Source organism: Ceratotherium simum, chromosome 38 (assembly GCF_057802395.1).
Source record: "Ceratotherium simum simum isolate JZ-2026a chromosome 38, ASM5780239v1, whole genome shotgun sequence".
Classification (NCBI taxonomy): domain Eukaryota; kingdom Metazoa; phylum Chordata; class Mammalia; order Perissodactyla; family Rhinocerotidae; genus Ceratotherium; species Ceratotherium simum.
In genome coordinates this window covers 1669739-1684432 of record NC_141937.1, presented here as the reverse complement: position 1 = coordinate 1684432, position 14694 = coordinate 1669739, and the positions used below count along the sequence as shown (strand labels likewise).

Here is a 14694-nt window from a genome sequence, read left to right as displayed (position 1 = left end):
ATCGTTGTACTTTGTTGCACATTTAATTTGGTGGCTAATTTGTAACTGAGCCTGTCATGACTTTAAAAGAGAACTCTAGGGGCCGGCCCGGTGGCGCAAGAGGTTAAGTGCTCGTGCTCTGCTGCGGTGGTCTGGGGTTCGCCGGGTTCAGATTCTGGGTGCGCACTGATGCACCGCTTGACAAGCCATGCTGTGGCAGCCTCCCATGTAAAGTGGAGGAAGATGGGCACGGATGTTAGCTCAGGGCGAGTCTTCCTCAGCAAAAAATTGGCATGGATGTTAGCTCAGGGCTGATCTTCCTCACAAGAAAAAAAAATAGAACTCTATACAGCATCCTTTCCCACACCTAGGCCACAAATGGCTTTTCTCCCACATTTTCTAATATTTAATAAAACTATAAAAGAAGTCAAGAGGTCTTTTAGAAGTAAATGGTCCCAGTTTATATAACCCCATTTAAAGAATAGTGGGTGTGTTCTTCTGGAGACGTTCTATGCAAATAAAAACAAGTATATGTATTTTCCATCTTTTTTTAAACAAATAGTACTTTTTTTTACAACATCTTTATTTTTTTATGTGCAACTATATTAGTCAAATGTTGGGAACATTTATGAAGCTATTAAAAGGTCAAATGACCCTTTTGTAAGAATGACACAGCTGCGTTTTTTATTTTCTCCTGCCATTGAAGGATATAAAATTTAGACATTAAAGTGGAAAACAGAAGTATCAAAAACAAAAACATTGCAGTGGACACTAATGGAAGGCTAATCCAGAAATAATCTCTCAATTTTTGTAAAGAAAAATTTGTGATTTACAGATTTTTTCTTTTACCATTTTAGAGAAGGAAACTCTTAGATTTGGGATAATCAGGATGCTCAACTCAGCAATTAATAAATTCAGAACATTCCTCTTATCTGATGCTCCTCTCACCAGGAATCCCAGCTATGCAAAGCCAGAATCACTAGATAAGAGGAAAGACACAGCGAACCCAAGGCAACAGCTCCTCTCCTTCCCCACAAGGCAGATCTTACTCCACAAGCATCACAGAGGCTTTCTGGGGGGAAACAAGCTGATTTTATTTGCTTTCCCCATCCACAGAAATATGAAATAACAAAACAGGAGACGGCGGGTGTGCGGGAGGTGAGGATGGCCAGAGGGAGCCTGCAGCAGCTGCACAGAGGGACTGGACGTGGACTTGTTACTATGTAATGACGAAAAGAATGACAACACATTAATCATAATCATAGCTGCAGAGAGCACAGAGGCCAAGCCATATTGTTCAGAGCTCAATTCCAAATTTCAGCCTGCAGAGGGGCTTGATAACACAGATTCCTGGCCCCCACCCCCAGAATTTCTGATTTAGTTGGCCTGGAGGGTCCTGAGGTCTCACTTTTGATGAGTTTCCAGGTGATGCTGATGCTCCTGGGCGGTGCCGCTCTGAGGACCCTGGGCTTCAGGGGAGAGCCCCTCCTTGTGGTGAATCGTCTTCAGTGCCGGCCAGCCACCCTTGCCCGGGTCAGCACCATGTCGCCTGTGGCTGCCGGCGCCTCTCGCCATCCCGTGGTGAGGGACGTACGGCCTGGTCGGTCTCTCCTCCAAGTGGCTGGAACGGCCTGCTGGGGTCACATCTCGGTCACACTGGCTTGACGCCACCTGAGACAATTCCGAGCATTTGGCCCACGCCTCTCAGGTGTCTGATGGAGGGAGATGTGCTTTGGGAACACAGTTGTCCCTGGCTGGTGAGAAGTCGGGATGCGGTTGCAGGGGCTCCTCATGACCCACAGGCTGATAAACTCACCTTGGAGGGACCCAGGTCTCAGCAGAATGCTCGGTGTCCCAGGGAGGGACTGGCAGTCTTGGGGGAGCTGCCCTGAGAGCCCTCGCCAGGGGCTCTGGAGAGGCACGTGCATTTGCACCTCGCCCCGGCCCACAGCCACCCACCATTGACCAACTGGTGTGGCTATGGCTCAGAGCGGGCTTGTCCAGCACAGAACCACCGCTGCTGGTCTCCTGGGCCATCTAGCTCAGCCTCGACCAGAGGGATGGGGCGCAGGGCACCCACTCCAGCTGATGGTGCTTTTGCTGCCTTGTAGGTGAGACTGTCCCACCACCTGCCCAGCTCTGCCCACCTTCCCTGGGGACTGTTCCCTGTGGGGAGTAAGGCCCAGCCTCTGGCCTCGGAGGATGGCTCAGGGAGGGACCTGGTCAAAGCTTGGTCAACCGGAGCCTTTCCCCAACTTTTTGGGAAAAGGACTGTGGAGGACAGGCTCTTTTTTGTGTCTGGCTCTGTAAGAGTTTTCTGCCCTGTGAGAAAGCTGGTGACACCCGTGGGCAGTGGGGTCAGAGGAGTCCAGGCAGGACGTGCCACGTTCACATAACAGCTTCCTCTCTTTCCTCAGCTGGTTGGTGTTGGGGTTCTGGCTCACCTCAAGCGAGACAGCTGACTGCTACGAAGGCCTGATCTCTTCCTTGGATGAAAATTTTATCACATTTGGGGAACACAGTCCACATCTTAAGATAATGGGCTGCTAGTTGTCATAAAGAATATTCTATTTGCTGTGCTCCTCACAAGAAGGCGAAGGAGCTAGTTAACTCCTTGCAGGCGCTCCGGTGGCTGGCGTCCCCTGGGCTGCTCTAGGGATAGAGGGAGCTGTGCCTGGACCTCCAGGGAGACTGTCTCCGACTGGCTGGGTGCAGCTTGAATGTGCAGAAGATGCTCTGGCCGTTTGAGCTCTTCAGAGAAAATGAGATGTGGTTCCCTGTCAGCCTGAGGGGAAAGGACCTCAGTCTCTCCAAGAGATTTTACCACCTCCCCACCGGCTGCTGTCATGGCAGGGAGGGCTGAGGCGGCTTCCTCTTGGGCCCTGGGGGCAGGTGTTGCAGCACAGACACAAAAGCCCCTCGCCCAACAGCCCCCAACAGCCCACCTTGTGCAAAACGTCCTTCTGTTAGCTGCCTGCCTGTCCCCTGGGGCCTGGAGCATTCAGAGCCATGTCGTGTCCCCGGCACAGGGACCCCTGCAGGGAAACTTCAGCAGACTGGGAGGTCTGTGTCACTTCATCCCCAGTTGGAACTGTTCGTTAATTGTGAAGTTTGTTCTTCCAACCTCTCACAGGACCTGGAAGTCTCTAGGAAATGTCTCTATTTCCTATTTCCACAGCGACTGAGACATGAGGTTAGACAGGCAGAAGGCTTCCTGTTTCCTTCTCTGACTACGTTATAGCCAGTATTCCCCAAAATCTGTGGTAGTTCAAGTCATGGTGTCTAGAGACCATCACTCACCTAGTGTAAGGTGTAAGAAAGAAGTGTAAGAAAGAAGATGTAAAGTGTAAGAAAGAAGATGTAACTTCTTTCTGTTATATGCTATATATAATGGATATATAATATCTTCTATTATATACATTAAAGATATGGCATTCACTAAAGCTGCCCCCCCCACCATCTACTAAGACCTAGCAAGCGTCATAGTGGAATTGGTTTTGAATCAGATCAGCCGGTACCAGGAAGCAATTCCTGTCTTACCCTGATGAAGAGTCAGACTGATCTGACTCAGGTGCTGGTCTTGTGAAGAACACCGTAGTTCCCAGCGTTGGGTCTAGCTGGGGAGGGGCCGGGGCAGCACACAGTTGTGAGGGGCTGCACTGAGAGCGTTTTGCAAACAGACCTAAAGATTTGTGGCTGGTGCATGTTATGCTCCGGACTGCCCGCTTTCTCAACTACTTTGACACAAACACGAACTGAGTGGGGTCTCCCAACGACCCTGGGAGGTAAACTGGGAAGGCATAATGCTATATTGATTTACTAAACATCGAACCCAAGCTGTTCCCGTTGTGCATGTTGGTTCACCTGTGCAATGACCCCGGTACTCTTGTTAGGGCTGGCCCTTGACAGAAGAGCGACGCGGGGTTGGCTGGTTTTCAAGAACTCTGACTTCAGCATTGCCTTCCATCCGGGGGGGAGGTGGGGAAGAGGGGGCTCGGCACCTGGCCCTCTCACCCCCATGGCACCATTTCCCGCAGGGCCCTTCTCCGCCTCTGTTCTCCATCCTGGGCCTGTTCCCAGTTAGGAGTGAGTAGTGGGTCTGAAATCAAATAGCGCCACCTGGAACTAGCCAGCGCTTCATTAACCGTCACAGGCTACACTCAGGTGTTCCTAGTCTCATTCAGGGCCTTCCACATGCGGGCAGTCGACTAGGCTCCATGGAGGCCGAGACGATATGAAGGTCCCTGCCTGGGGAGGTGTGTCCTTGTAAATAGAAGATGTGCACAGAATGACAGATGAGGAGTTTGCAGAGGACACTTCTGGAGCCCGGAGGAGGGGCCCGAGCATTCTCTGTCCTTTTGGACGTGCCCGGCTTCTTTGCACTACAGGCCTGCACTCTTCCATCCTCTCTGCCTAGGACCTCTTCCCCTTTCCCTCTTCCTCAGAGGGTCCCATCCTGACTGCCCAGACTAAGTGGGCTCTCCTAAGGGCTAAAAGCACAGACAGGGATCCTGGCTCTGCCACTTACCAACGAGGTGACCTGGGGCCAGTTAAGTACCCCTGTTGGTCTCAGTTTCCCCATCTGTAAAATAGGCATAATACTGTTGCCTACTTCACAGGGTTGTTGTCAGCATTACATGACTTGATGTACGTGAAGATCTTAGAATGATGACCCACACACAGTAAGAACTGTCTAGATTAGCCATGTACACTATTTAATGCCTATCTCCCCAAACTAGACTAAACTTTTTAGTGTTGTAGCCCTTGTGTTGTTCTTCTGTGGCACATGATGAAAGTGTTGAATGAATGAATGAATGAAAGTGGTCACGGAGAAAGGCTGAGGTCGTGCAGGCCCGTGGGTGCCCTCTCAGCGGCTGTGCATTTTAACTGCTGTCTCTGAGTGGAGCCAGCATTGCTCTCTGTCGGGAGCAGGCTCTGTCACCCCTGCTACATATAAAGTATACATAAGTGGAGAGGGAGAAGGAGGCTACATGCCGTGTAGATATAACATGTAGATATCCGAGCGTCCTGAAGTATTTCAAGTGAACATTCATGGCGTGTCTCTCACATGTTGGTTTCTCTGCCAACTTCATTCAACCCTATGAGGCTGGTATTCTCTGCACGGCCCATTTACAGAGGAGGAAACTGAGGTTCAGACAGGTGAAGGCACCTGACCAGGGTCAAGGAGCTGGTAGGCTGTGAATTTGTTCTATTGCGCACATTCTGCCTTCCTCCTAGGACGCCACAACTTCCATGTCCCCAGTCATTCCTTCACGTCACCCTCATACTGTCCTGACTAGCAGGAGGGCAGAAGCAACCGGGCAGCTCCTGAGAAAAGCCCAGTAATTTTTACCTTGGAGGAAGGTCCTGGAAGGGATGATGAGACAAATATTGAAGTACAGGGCTTCATGGGATCTGCTTTCAGAGAACCCAGCGTCAACTGGATTGCTCAAAACTGCAGCCAAAAGAAATCCTTGTCCAGAAAACACGGGAAGAACGTTATCACTCACTATTTCTGTTCCTTTTTCCTTTTTCTTTCTCTCTTTTTTTTTTTATTCCTGTATCAAAGCCATGTGATGTTGTAAACCTGCCCCTGACGTGAGATTCCCAGACAGGGCTACATCAGCGTGGCTTGTTTAGCTGTGCTCTGACGGAGCCTCGATTCTGTGTGCTGGAGGAGTGCTCGCCCGCAGGGAGCTGACCTCCTTAGACCCTGTCGTTCCTCCTCCGGCCATGCACATCACAGGTCTCCCTGGCCTTCCTCGTTTTAAAAGTGCACTTAGGACTCGTGAAAGGAGCTTGTCTTAGACCACCAACTCTTTGAGCAAAACACCCCGTCCTCCCCTGGGGCTATTCTGGCAACAAGTTGGTTGGTATTGCTGAGCGAAGCTGGTTTTGAACCAAGGGCTCGGAACCACAAGGCTCGGTAGCTCATTATTCCTCCCTTCAACCTTGGACGTGCTCCTCACATTGTGTTTCTGTGGTTTCCCCCACCAGAAACGCATACCCTAATTGCTAAAAAAGCCACCCTTTTAAAATAGCACTTAAATGGGATGAAATCTCACAAATGGAAGGAATTCAAATGTGTCCTTTGAAACACGATTCTGAGGAGCAGCTTTTAGCAGAGTCTTCCCGTCTGTGGACACTGATCAGATCCTGCAGGTACGGCCAGCCAGCCCCTGGTTTGCAAAGCTGTTTACTGTTTTCCCAACTCCCTATTTCTAGGCCTCTTTTCTGCACCTACACCCTCGAATCTTGCCTATTCCGAAATCTTGGGAGTTCTTTAGCAAATCCTTATCTCCAGAAAAAAGTAATGAAAGAATAAGGGTTGCTCTTTTTGTTCTGGATTCGTGAATCTGGATTCATGGGTTCTAGTCTGCATAGTTGCTTTGCCATTTGGAGAGTGAGGTTCAGCTGTTTCCCACATCCATGAGGACAGGATGTTGCAGGGAAAACTGGGGCGAGGAAATCTGGGGAAGTCTTTCTGTCCAGAGGCAATTGGAAGATGAAGTAAGTGCCCTTTCGAATTTCTTCTAAATTCTGTGTTGCAACATACAGTCATGTGTCACTTAACGATGGGGATACGGTCTGAGAAATGCATCATTAGGCGATGTCGTCATTGTGTGAACACTGTAGGATGTGCTAGTTGGTACAGTCTATTACACACCTAGGCTCTATGATACTAACTTCACAGGACCGTTGTTGTATATGCGGTCCATCGCTGACCGAAACATCTGTTGTTATGTGGTACATGACTGTATTTGAATCATGGAACAGATTATCAAGGGACGCTTGGTTTTGTTTTAAAATTATTTCTTATATATTAAGAATAAGATGGAATTGTTTTCTTATGGATTTATTTATGTAAATACTGATTGAACTTAAGAGAGCTGGTAGGGAGTAAGTCCCAATGTCGGTTGATTCTGAGAAAGCAGGGATGCCTGAGGGCAGAGGTGGATAATTTCTAAACATTGTCTTCAGATCTTAGCCTCTAATTGAATTGTTAATCAGCAGTTTTTATTCTCCAGTCCTTAGATTACAAAACATTATCTTAATTCAATTGAGGAACTCTCTCGTGGTGCACATCTAATTATTATTTAGGATATTTACATTGTTAAAAAACAAAATGTACAGCCGATTAAACTGGAAGATCTAATTGGCTTTATTAAATGATTCATGACTCGGGCAGCATCCTACCTAGCAGACAGAGGGGTGCTCTGAGGAGCTATACAAAACGGAAAGTTTTTAGAGGCAGAAGGAGGACAGGGTAAGGAAGTTATTAGCAAAAGAAAAGAATTGTTTCGGGCCAGGACATCTTCTTTTAGGGGAGGGGAATGGCAGGGGTTTCATCAGGCATATTCCCCCACTAGCACTAGTCAGGAAATTGCAGATCGACTGTTAAAAAGGTCACATTCCTGGAATGGGTTGAAACTGTAATTAAGTCTTGGGTTGCCGTGGTGGGGGCAGATGACTCCATTTTGGGCCTGTTATTTCTTTTTAAACAACATTTAGCTCAGAATATTAAAACCTACATAGTTTTATTCAGAAATACTTCCGAAATATTATCATTTCCAGTCAAAAGTAGAAAGCATTTTTTTGACTCATTGCAGAAACACATGATAAAGATAAACTAATGACTAAGAACCTTAAGCTCTTTAAGAAATCCAGACTCTAAAAAGAAATGGAAGGGGAAAAGGAGAAACAAGAAAAGTAGGATTCGGAACCTTTTATGAGAAGGCCACACAGTGAGGCCCATTTTAGTTCCCAGGGGATTCTTACCAGAAGTGAAATCCTGTGTTTTAACGCCTGGAAATGATGTAACCTTTCACTGATGGTAACACAACAGCTGGGAATGACCAACAGCTGCTTTAGGGAGCGCCTCAAACGGACAAATAGATGAACCAGGAGAGTCGTGGTCCTTCTCATCAACGGACAAAGCTCAACTTGCAAGTGCACGTTATTCAGTGCCTTCGTGGACGTGCAGCCGGGGAGGAATGGGTATGTCTCCCTGTGCTGGGAGCAGCCTGGGAGGATTTGGAGCAGAGACCATGGAACAGTCACATGACAGCCCCACGCAGCTTTCCTGGAGTTGACCCTGTGGATACAGGTCCAGTGTGTTTGTATTTTGTTCCTTTCAGTGAACCCCTGACTGGAGTTTGGGTAAGTGTCTGGGAACCCATCACCTTCACGTGATTTCCCTCAGTATCTCCAGAGAATGAATAGTACCCACCAGGTTGCATTATCTTCTCTGTCCTTCAAGATCCTTTTCTAGGAACTGCTTGTTCGTTTCATCCTGCAACCCTGTTATATTTCCAAGAAACAGATAAACATTCTCAAAACATCATAAAGTTTATATCGTTAGTATAAATGGTGGTCTGTATTTCAATGTCATATTCAAAATTGAAAAAACAATGAATTTCAAGTTCTCTTTCATGAGCTGTTTTTGCTAACAAGTATTACTTCGCATGTGACTGTGGTAATTCTGAATGATTCCTGAATGGACTATTCTGAACTGAATCAGCACATAAATTCCAAATTAATTCTGAGCAGAATTTTTTTTAATCCCTTTGAATAGGTGAATGATGATGAGGAAAGCTATTGGTACCTGTAGCAGTTCCAATCTAATGGGGAAGAAAGAACAAATCTTTCTAATACAACTCTTCCACTATAATATAAGTGTTAAAAAATGTTTGTCATAAATTACTTGGTTAGCCTTAGTGTACTTCCTGTTCTCCTCTACAAAATGAGGGTTCCTCAATTTTCTTTTTTATAAATCAGAATCAAGTGGACACGAGGGTTTTTAATTATCTTTAGTTGCATAACTTTTTAGAATTTAAAAAATTTTCCTTTTTTAAATCTAGTCCACTCTACTACCCCAACATGAGGATGTGTATTAAGAAGGTTATTATGACATTTTTCAGATGAAGAAACTGCAATATGTTGTGCAGTAAATGTCTTGTGTACATGTTCAAATAGTACTGGTTCAAGAAGTAAGACTGATCTTATGTTTTCTAGTTTAGAACTTAGACGACAATATCACACCAGGGTACTAGGTAGCTTGTATAATTTAACTAGAAAGTGACAAAGCACTGTGACAATCAAAATGGAATAAAATATTTGTGTAACAATTATTGATGACCATTTGAGAGCCAAGAATAATTTCATTCCTTGTTTTCCCCTTTTAGGTTCTATAAATGAAAAGTTACCTCCACGGGAAGGCACAGGAAAAACAGGTAACTATCTTAAAATGAATTTTCATGATGATCTATTACAGCTAATCCAATCTGGGCCTTAAAATAACTTCTCAAGTTAAAATTGAAACATATACTAGTGATGATAATGAGAGCTGAAGCAGTTTGTTAATTATTTATTCATTCAACAAACGTCTATTCAATGCTTAGGATTGCCAGGTACGTGTAGGTGCTGGGCATGCCATCTGCCCACTTGTGTCCCCACAGGGCTTCTGACTTGGCTTGTGTTGGGACCATCTGTAGATGTTGTTAGGTGCTATCCGAGAGTCCGTACCAGTGGAGGGGACTCGGATTTGGTATTTTGGCTCTACATGTAATTCTAAAACATATCAGTTGTTGAGGGCCACTGATAAAGATGTCTCAACTCCTCCTCATATGGAAGAGGAATAATTTTCCCACCTGTTACAGTCACTTCTCTGGGGCTGGTGCCAACAAGAACCAGATAGAACAGTTAGCTGTTTCCTTTGGAACCACTCTATGGCATCCAAGCCCATCTCTTCTCTCTGACCTGCCATGAGTCCTATTCTGTCCCTGTGCCCCTTCCTCAGTGATCACCCTTTGGACCCAGTGACACATTTTCATCTTATATCAACCTTTAAAATAAGAAGTCATTTTCAAAGTGAAATCAAAAGAATGCTTTAGTACCAAAATCTTTGGCATTTTTTTTTTCTGATGTAGGTTGGAGTATATGAACCAGTAATAAAGAAAAGTAGTTTAAAACCAAATAGAATCGAGTTTTATTCAACCCAGTTCTATAAAATCAAATAGAATTGAGTTTTGTTCAACCCACTTCTATTAATTGTGTGCTGAAACTATGGCGGGCACTGTTCTGCCCTGGAAAGATGGTAGAATCTCTTTGTATTATTAAGATAAATACATGGGATAGACACAAACTGGCAGGGAGCAAATGTCAACCGTGTAGAGAGCACTCAATGAGGGTTTAGAAGAGGGAAGAGTCGATGGAGTGGTTTCATGGAAGAAGAGGTATTTGAGTGGACCAGGGTGGGTGTGAAGGTTGGGCCAGCTCTAATGTGGAGCAGAAAACCTCACAGTTGACGAAAATAGCCCATTTTCAAGGTGGAAGAGAGTGACAGGCAGGCGTAGTCAGAACACTGGCTTGAGGGAAGGTTTACCTTCAGACAGGAATGAGCTAAAGTTGCACAGAACGTTAGAGTGAATTGCTTGGCTTTGAGTCTATAAGACACTGGGGTGGGCATATCAATATATTTAGAGAAGAGGAAGTGACAATATTCGTGATTAGAAAAACCAATCACAATAGATGTTAGCTCAGAGCCGGTCTTCCTCAGCAAAAAGTGGAGGATTAGCATGGATGTTAGCTCAGGGCTGATCTTCCTCACACACACACACACACACACACACACACACAAAACACAAAAACAATCAAATGCTGAAAGGGAGGAGGAGGAAGGAAACACTATTTCAGAGGGCACTCCCTCATCCTGCTCATTGTGATGCCTGCTGAATCCACTGTAAAAATTTTTTTAAAAAAATCCCTGAAGAATTGGCATGTGGGCACAGAAAGGAATTTAAGACAAAACACATTCCTTCTCCTGAAGCCCCTTGATCTAAAATGTGCATGTAATGTAGGAAATACCTGAACTTAAGCAACAAAGCTGGCTTATGGATAAAAATGAGACATTTTATAAACTCTAGTAGAGGGAAAATGAAGAGCACGCAGCTCTCCACAGTAGTGTTTCATTTTCTCAAGGCTGAGCTCAGTAGCTGCCAGTAGGTTTTGTTACATTGGGACAGAACTATTCAAGGGACCAGGGCATGGATGGTGGCCTGAGGAGGGTCATGCTGATGGAGGGAAGATGGCCACAGGGGGACAACAGAACAGCCTCTGGTGCTGGAATTAGCAGTAGGAGGAAGGGAAGCATGAGGCACGCGCGCATCGCTGTCCTCTCACCTTGCCCTTGGCTCACCTAGTTAGCTGGGCTGAGCCTTCAGTCTAGCACAGACCCAGTTATTTGGGAGCAGGCTGATGGCCCCAAAGTGGCGACCTGCTGAGACCTCAGCAAAAAGGCACAGCACTGATAATGCACTTCATTGCTGTCATTCCAAAAGACTTGTAAGTGTGTTCTTTAAAGACTTTTTCTCAGCTTGTTCTTGTAAGACTTTCAAATATGTTAAATATGTTTTAAATATGTTCCCCATTTGATTTAGTTTCTTGGAAGAAGTTTACAAAATATTCAATAGCAAAATACTTTCAGCTTACGGTTACTATCCATATTAGACTTGGACATCTCAAATAAAAGATGTTACATTTTGTCACTATTTTGACAAATAGCAAACCCTTTTCAAGAGATTGTTCAAAGTTAAAGATTTTTTAAAACTTCGTTTTGGTTTTCCCCTGAAAAGATCTTACGAGAAACCTCATTTTTATTCTTCAGACAGCTGGGAAAGTATGAATCACAGTTGACTAGATAAGCCCCTTATCTCCGCCCCGGTTTGTCTTTTGACCCTGAAATTACTATCTAACAAAATCACATGCATGAGCTTGAGTGAAACACACTAGGCTGGTTCTTGGAGCCCCAAGAACCTTGTAATCGCATCCCTGCGAGGGCCCCACTTGTCTGGAGTGGGCCTTCTAGAAGCTCAGTCACTGTGTTGTCCTGTCTCAGAACTCTTTAAAACCTTATACTTTACCAGAGAACCCAAAGTGTGTTTTTCAACCAAATAAACATAATTCATTTGGGATGTACGTCTTCAATGAACCGATGTAGAGTCCTTTCGTAACACACTCTGCTCTCCTCCATTCCCTGCCGCTTCCACTCTTGGCCCCTCCACCCCGACCCTCCCCTCTCCCCCACACCTCAGTCTCTCAGATGTGTCACTCTACTGCACAAGTGCACGGAGGGGGCCTGAAGGTGTGTAGAGATGCACAGGGCAGCAGTTCACTGAGGGATTCTTTCCACTCAGGAAAGTAGGGCTATGCCAAGGAGATCTGCCTTTCCCCCACCCCATGCCCACTCCCGCCACGCTCTCTGTCTTCCTATATCATCCAGTGACCTAAACTCACTGACTTTTCTGACCTGAGTTTCCATTCCTTTTGCTACATTTCCTTGCTCGTGTTATTTCTGTCTCTTCCTCATCCTTCCTGTGCCTACTAAGGGCTCTGAAGTTTTAGAACCACACCTGACATTTCCCTCATGGAGCTGTGTTCTGAGCCTTGAGCTGCATCTGAGAGCAGCAGCTCACTAGAGCATCCCTGTGTTGTTTCAGTCAAGCCCCTGTCTCAGCGTCCACTTTTACATGGGTCCTGGGTTGTGGTTTGGGTTAATTGGTGGGGGCTGTTTGCAAATCCTTAGCATCCATCCTGTATGCACACTTACTTAACTTACTCTCATAATTGTAGTCTCCTTGCAAATCTTTTCCGTTCTGAATTCAGATGATGCCTCAGCTCCTGCGTTGGAGACTCAGCCTCAAGGAGATGAAGAAGGTGAGCCCAGGACAAAATAGGGTCTTGTGGGGGAGTAGAACAAGGGTGGTCACGGCCCCAGGGAAGTAGAGTCAAGTCATCTTGCTAGAACTCCACCCAAAATGAACTGGATTTGGCCATTTCCAACTTTGTGGGGGCACCCACTACCTTTCCTGATGGCTTTGGAGCAAGACTTTTGAATGTTGCCATGCTGCTTTCGTATAGCACACCGCAAAGGCCTTTTTTTAAATCAAAACCTCTGAGTTGAAATTTTATAATTGGATAATACAAAATATATATTTCAAAAGGGTGCAATAGTCTATGCCATTCCCCTGTTCATCTTTCATGTCTGTCACGTTGTGTGTTCACCACAATGTGGTGAGCTTTGTAAAGTCCCGTGTACACAAGATGTTTCTCCCATCTGCTTCAGTGTGGTTCTCAGGCACTTAGTATGACCAATCCACACTGTAAATATTGAATTATATTTTTTAGATAATTTTACTAATAAAGATATGTTCCTGAAATGTTTTAGGCAAGAATTGTATTTTACATCTTGCATGTTGTATTGACCCTTTCAGCTGAGTGAAAACCCTGTAGGTTACGTGAATATCCTTCTTTACCACACAAGCATATGTTTCTGTATAATGAGGCTTTTTACTAAAACCTGCTTCTTTCAAGTGGAGGCTGTCTGGATTCATATAATTTTATTTACACTTTTGGATGAAGAAAGAAAGAAAAAAACACATGCTAAAAATTTTTTTAAATGTATATTATTATTTCCTTTTGTCTCATGCACATAATTGTTTTAACTATTTCTTTAAAAATGTATGATATGTATTTATTTATTATACTGATTTTTTTTAGCTGTTAGGCTACCTGCTGAAATCTTTAATTGAGAAACTGTGTTTTCATGATGAACTAAAAACAATTATCATTTTATTTTGGTTTATTAGATATTGCATCACGTTACCCTACACTTTGGACTGAACAAGTTAAAAGTCGACAGAACAAAACCAATAAGAATTCAGGTAAAAATGGGCCTGATGTCGCTTTGTAAGGACTGATTTAAGAGACCTAGAAAGTGGTTTGGTTTTCTTGAAGTTAAGTGTATAGCCCATCTTTTTCCTTGGTTACCAATGAGTCGTGCAAATAATTCTTACGACTTGACCACCAAAATATAGTTCAAATTTTGGTGTTTTTATTAAATTTTCTAAGTTCTTTCAAAGGTTTCTCAGTATATGCCAAGCTAACTATAGTTTTAGTCATAAAAATGGAAATATTTGATAATAAGTATTTGCTTTTGACCTAATTTCAGAGATGTCAAAACACTTGGCTAATTTAGCTCAAAATCCTTAAAACTGCGTGGATTGCATTTGCTACAAAAAGATTTAAAACAGACTGTTTTGACATTTTGTGGACAGGGAATGGGTCCCTTCATGTCTGGTTAGTGACTGTCTCTGGTTCCATGGAAACTGATTCTGTAATTTTCATTCACCCTCTCAGTTGATTGCATGTATGCTTCCTCTGGCCTTTTCAAATGAAGTTTTTCATAAATTCTTATCGGAAGAAAGCAGTCATTCTAGGTTTAAAGTATTGAGCTGCTGAGGGAGCACAGGCTAAGTAAAAACATGAATTTTCTGTGATCGACTTCGGGTGAAAAAATTGCCAGCATTCACAAAGGCAGCCTCAGCATTCGAGCTTTGTTCCTTGTGGTTACGTGTTTTCCTTCTAAGTGCATTTTTAATATCCATTTACCTATGGACATCAAAATATTTATCAACATTCTGGATGCTAAGAGTGGTTTGATTCTGTTTCCAACCACCTATACCCCTTACATACACACCCAACAAAGGAGTCTTGATGGGAAATGCCTGAGTCTTGATATTTCGCCAGCTACCTGGAAGCCCCAAGATGGACTCTGGTGCAAATGTTTACTGATTTACAACAGTGAAAGGCACCGTGGATAATGACCCATGCAGGTGCAATAGCAGGGTTGGATGGAACAGGCCTGGTACATTCTTC

At 44.5% G+C, this 14694-nt stretch overlaps 1 protein-coding gene across 1 annotated transcript in view; it reads left to right on the top strand.

Moving 5' to 3' along the window:
* SMOC2 (SPARC related modular calcium binding 2) overlaps nucleotides 1-14694 on the top strand; it is a 181429-nt gene that overhangs the window by 69114 nt on the left and 97621 nt on the right. Inside the window, exons 5-7 of the mRNA XM_087424947.1 lie at nucleotides 9165-9212; nucleotides 12643-12693; nucleotides 13626-13700. Of these exons, the coding sequence (XP_087281073.1) occupies nucleotides 9165-9212; nucleotides 12643-12693; nucleotides 13626-13700 (174 nt within the window). The remainder of the gene's footprint in view (nucleotides 1-9164; nucleotides 9213-12642; nucleotides 12694-13625; nucleotides 13701-14694) is intronic.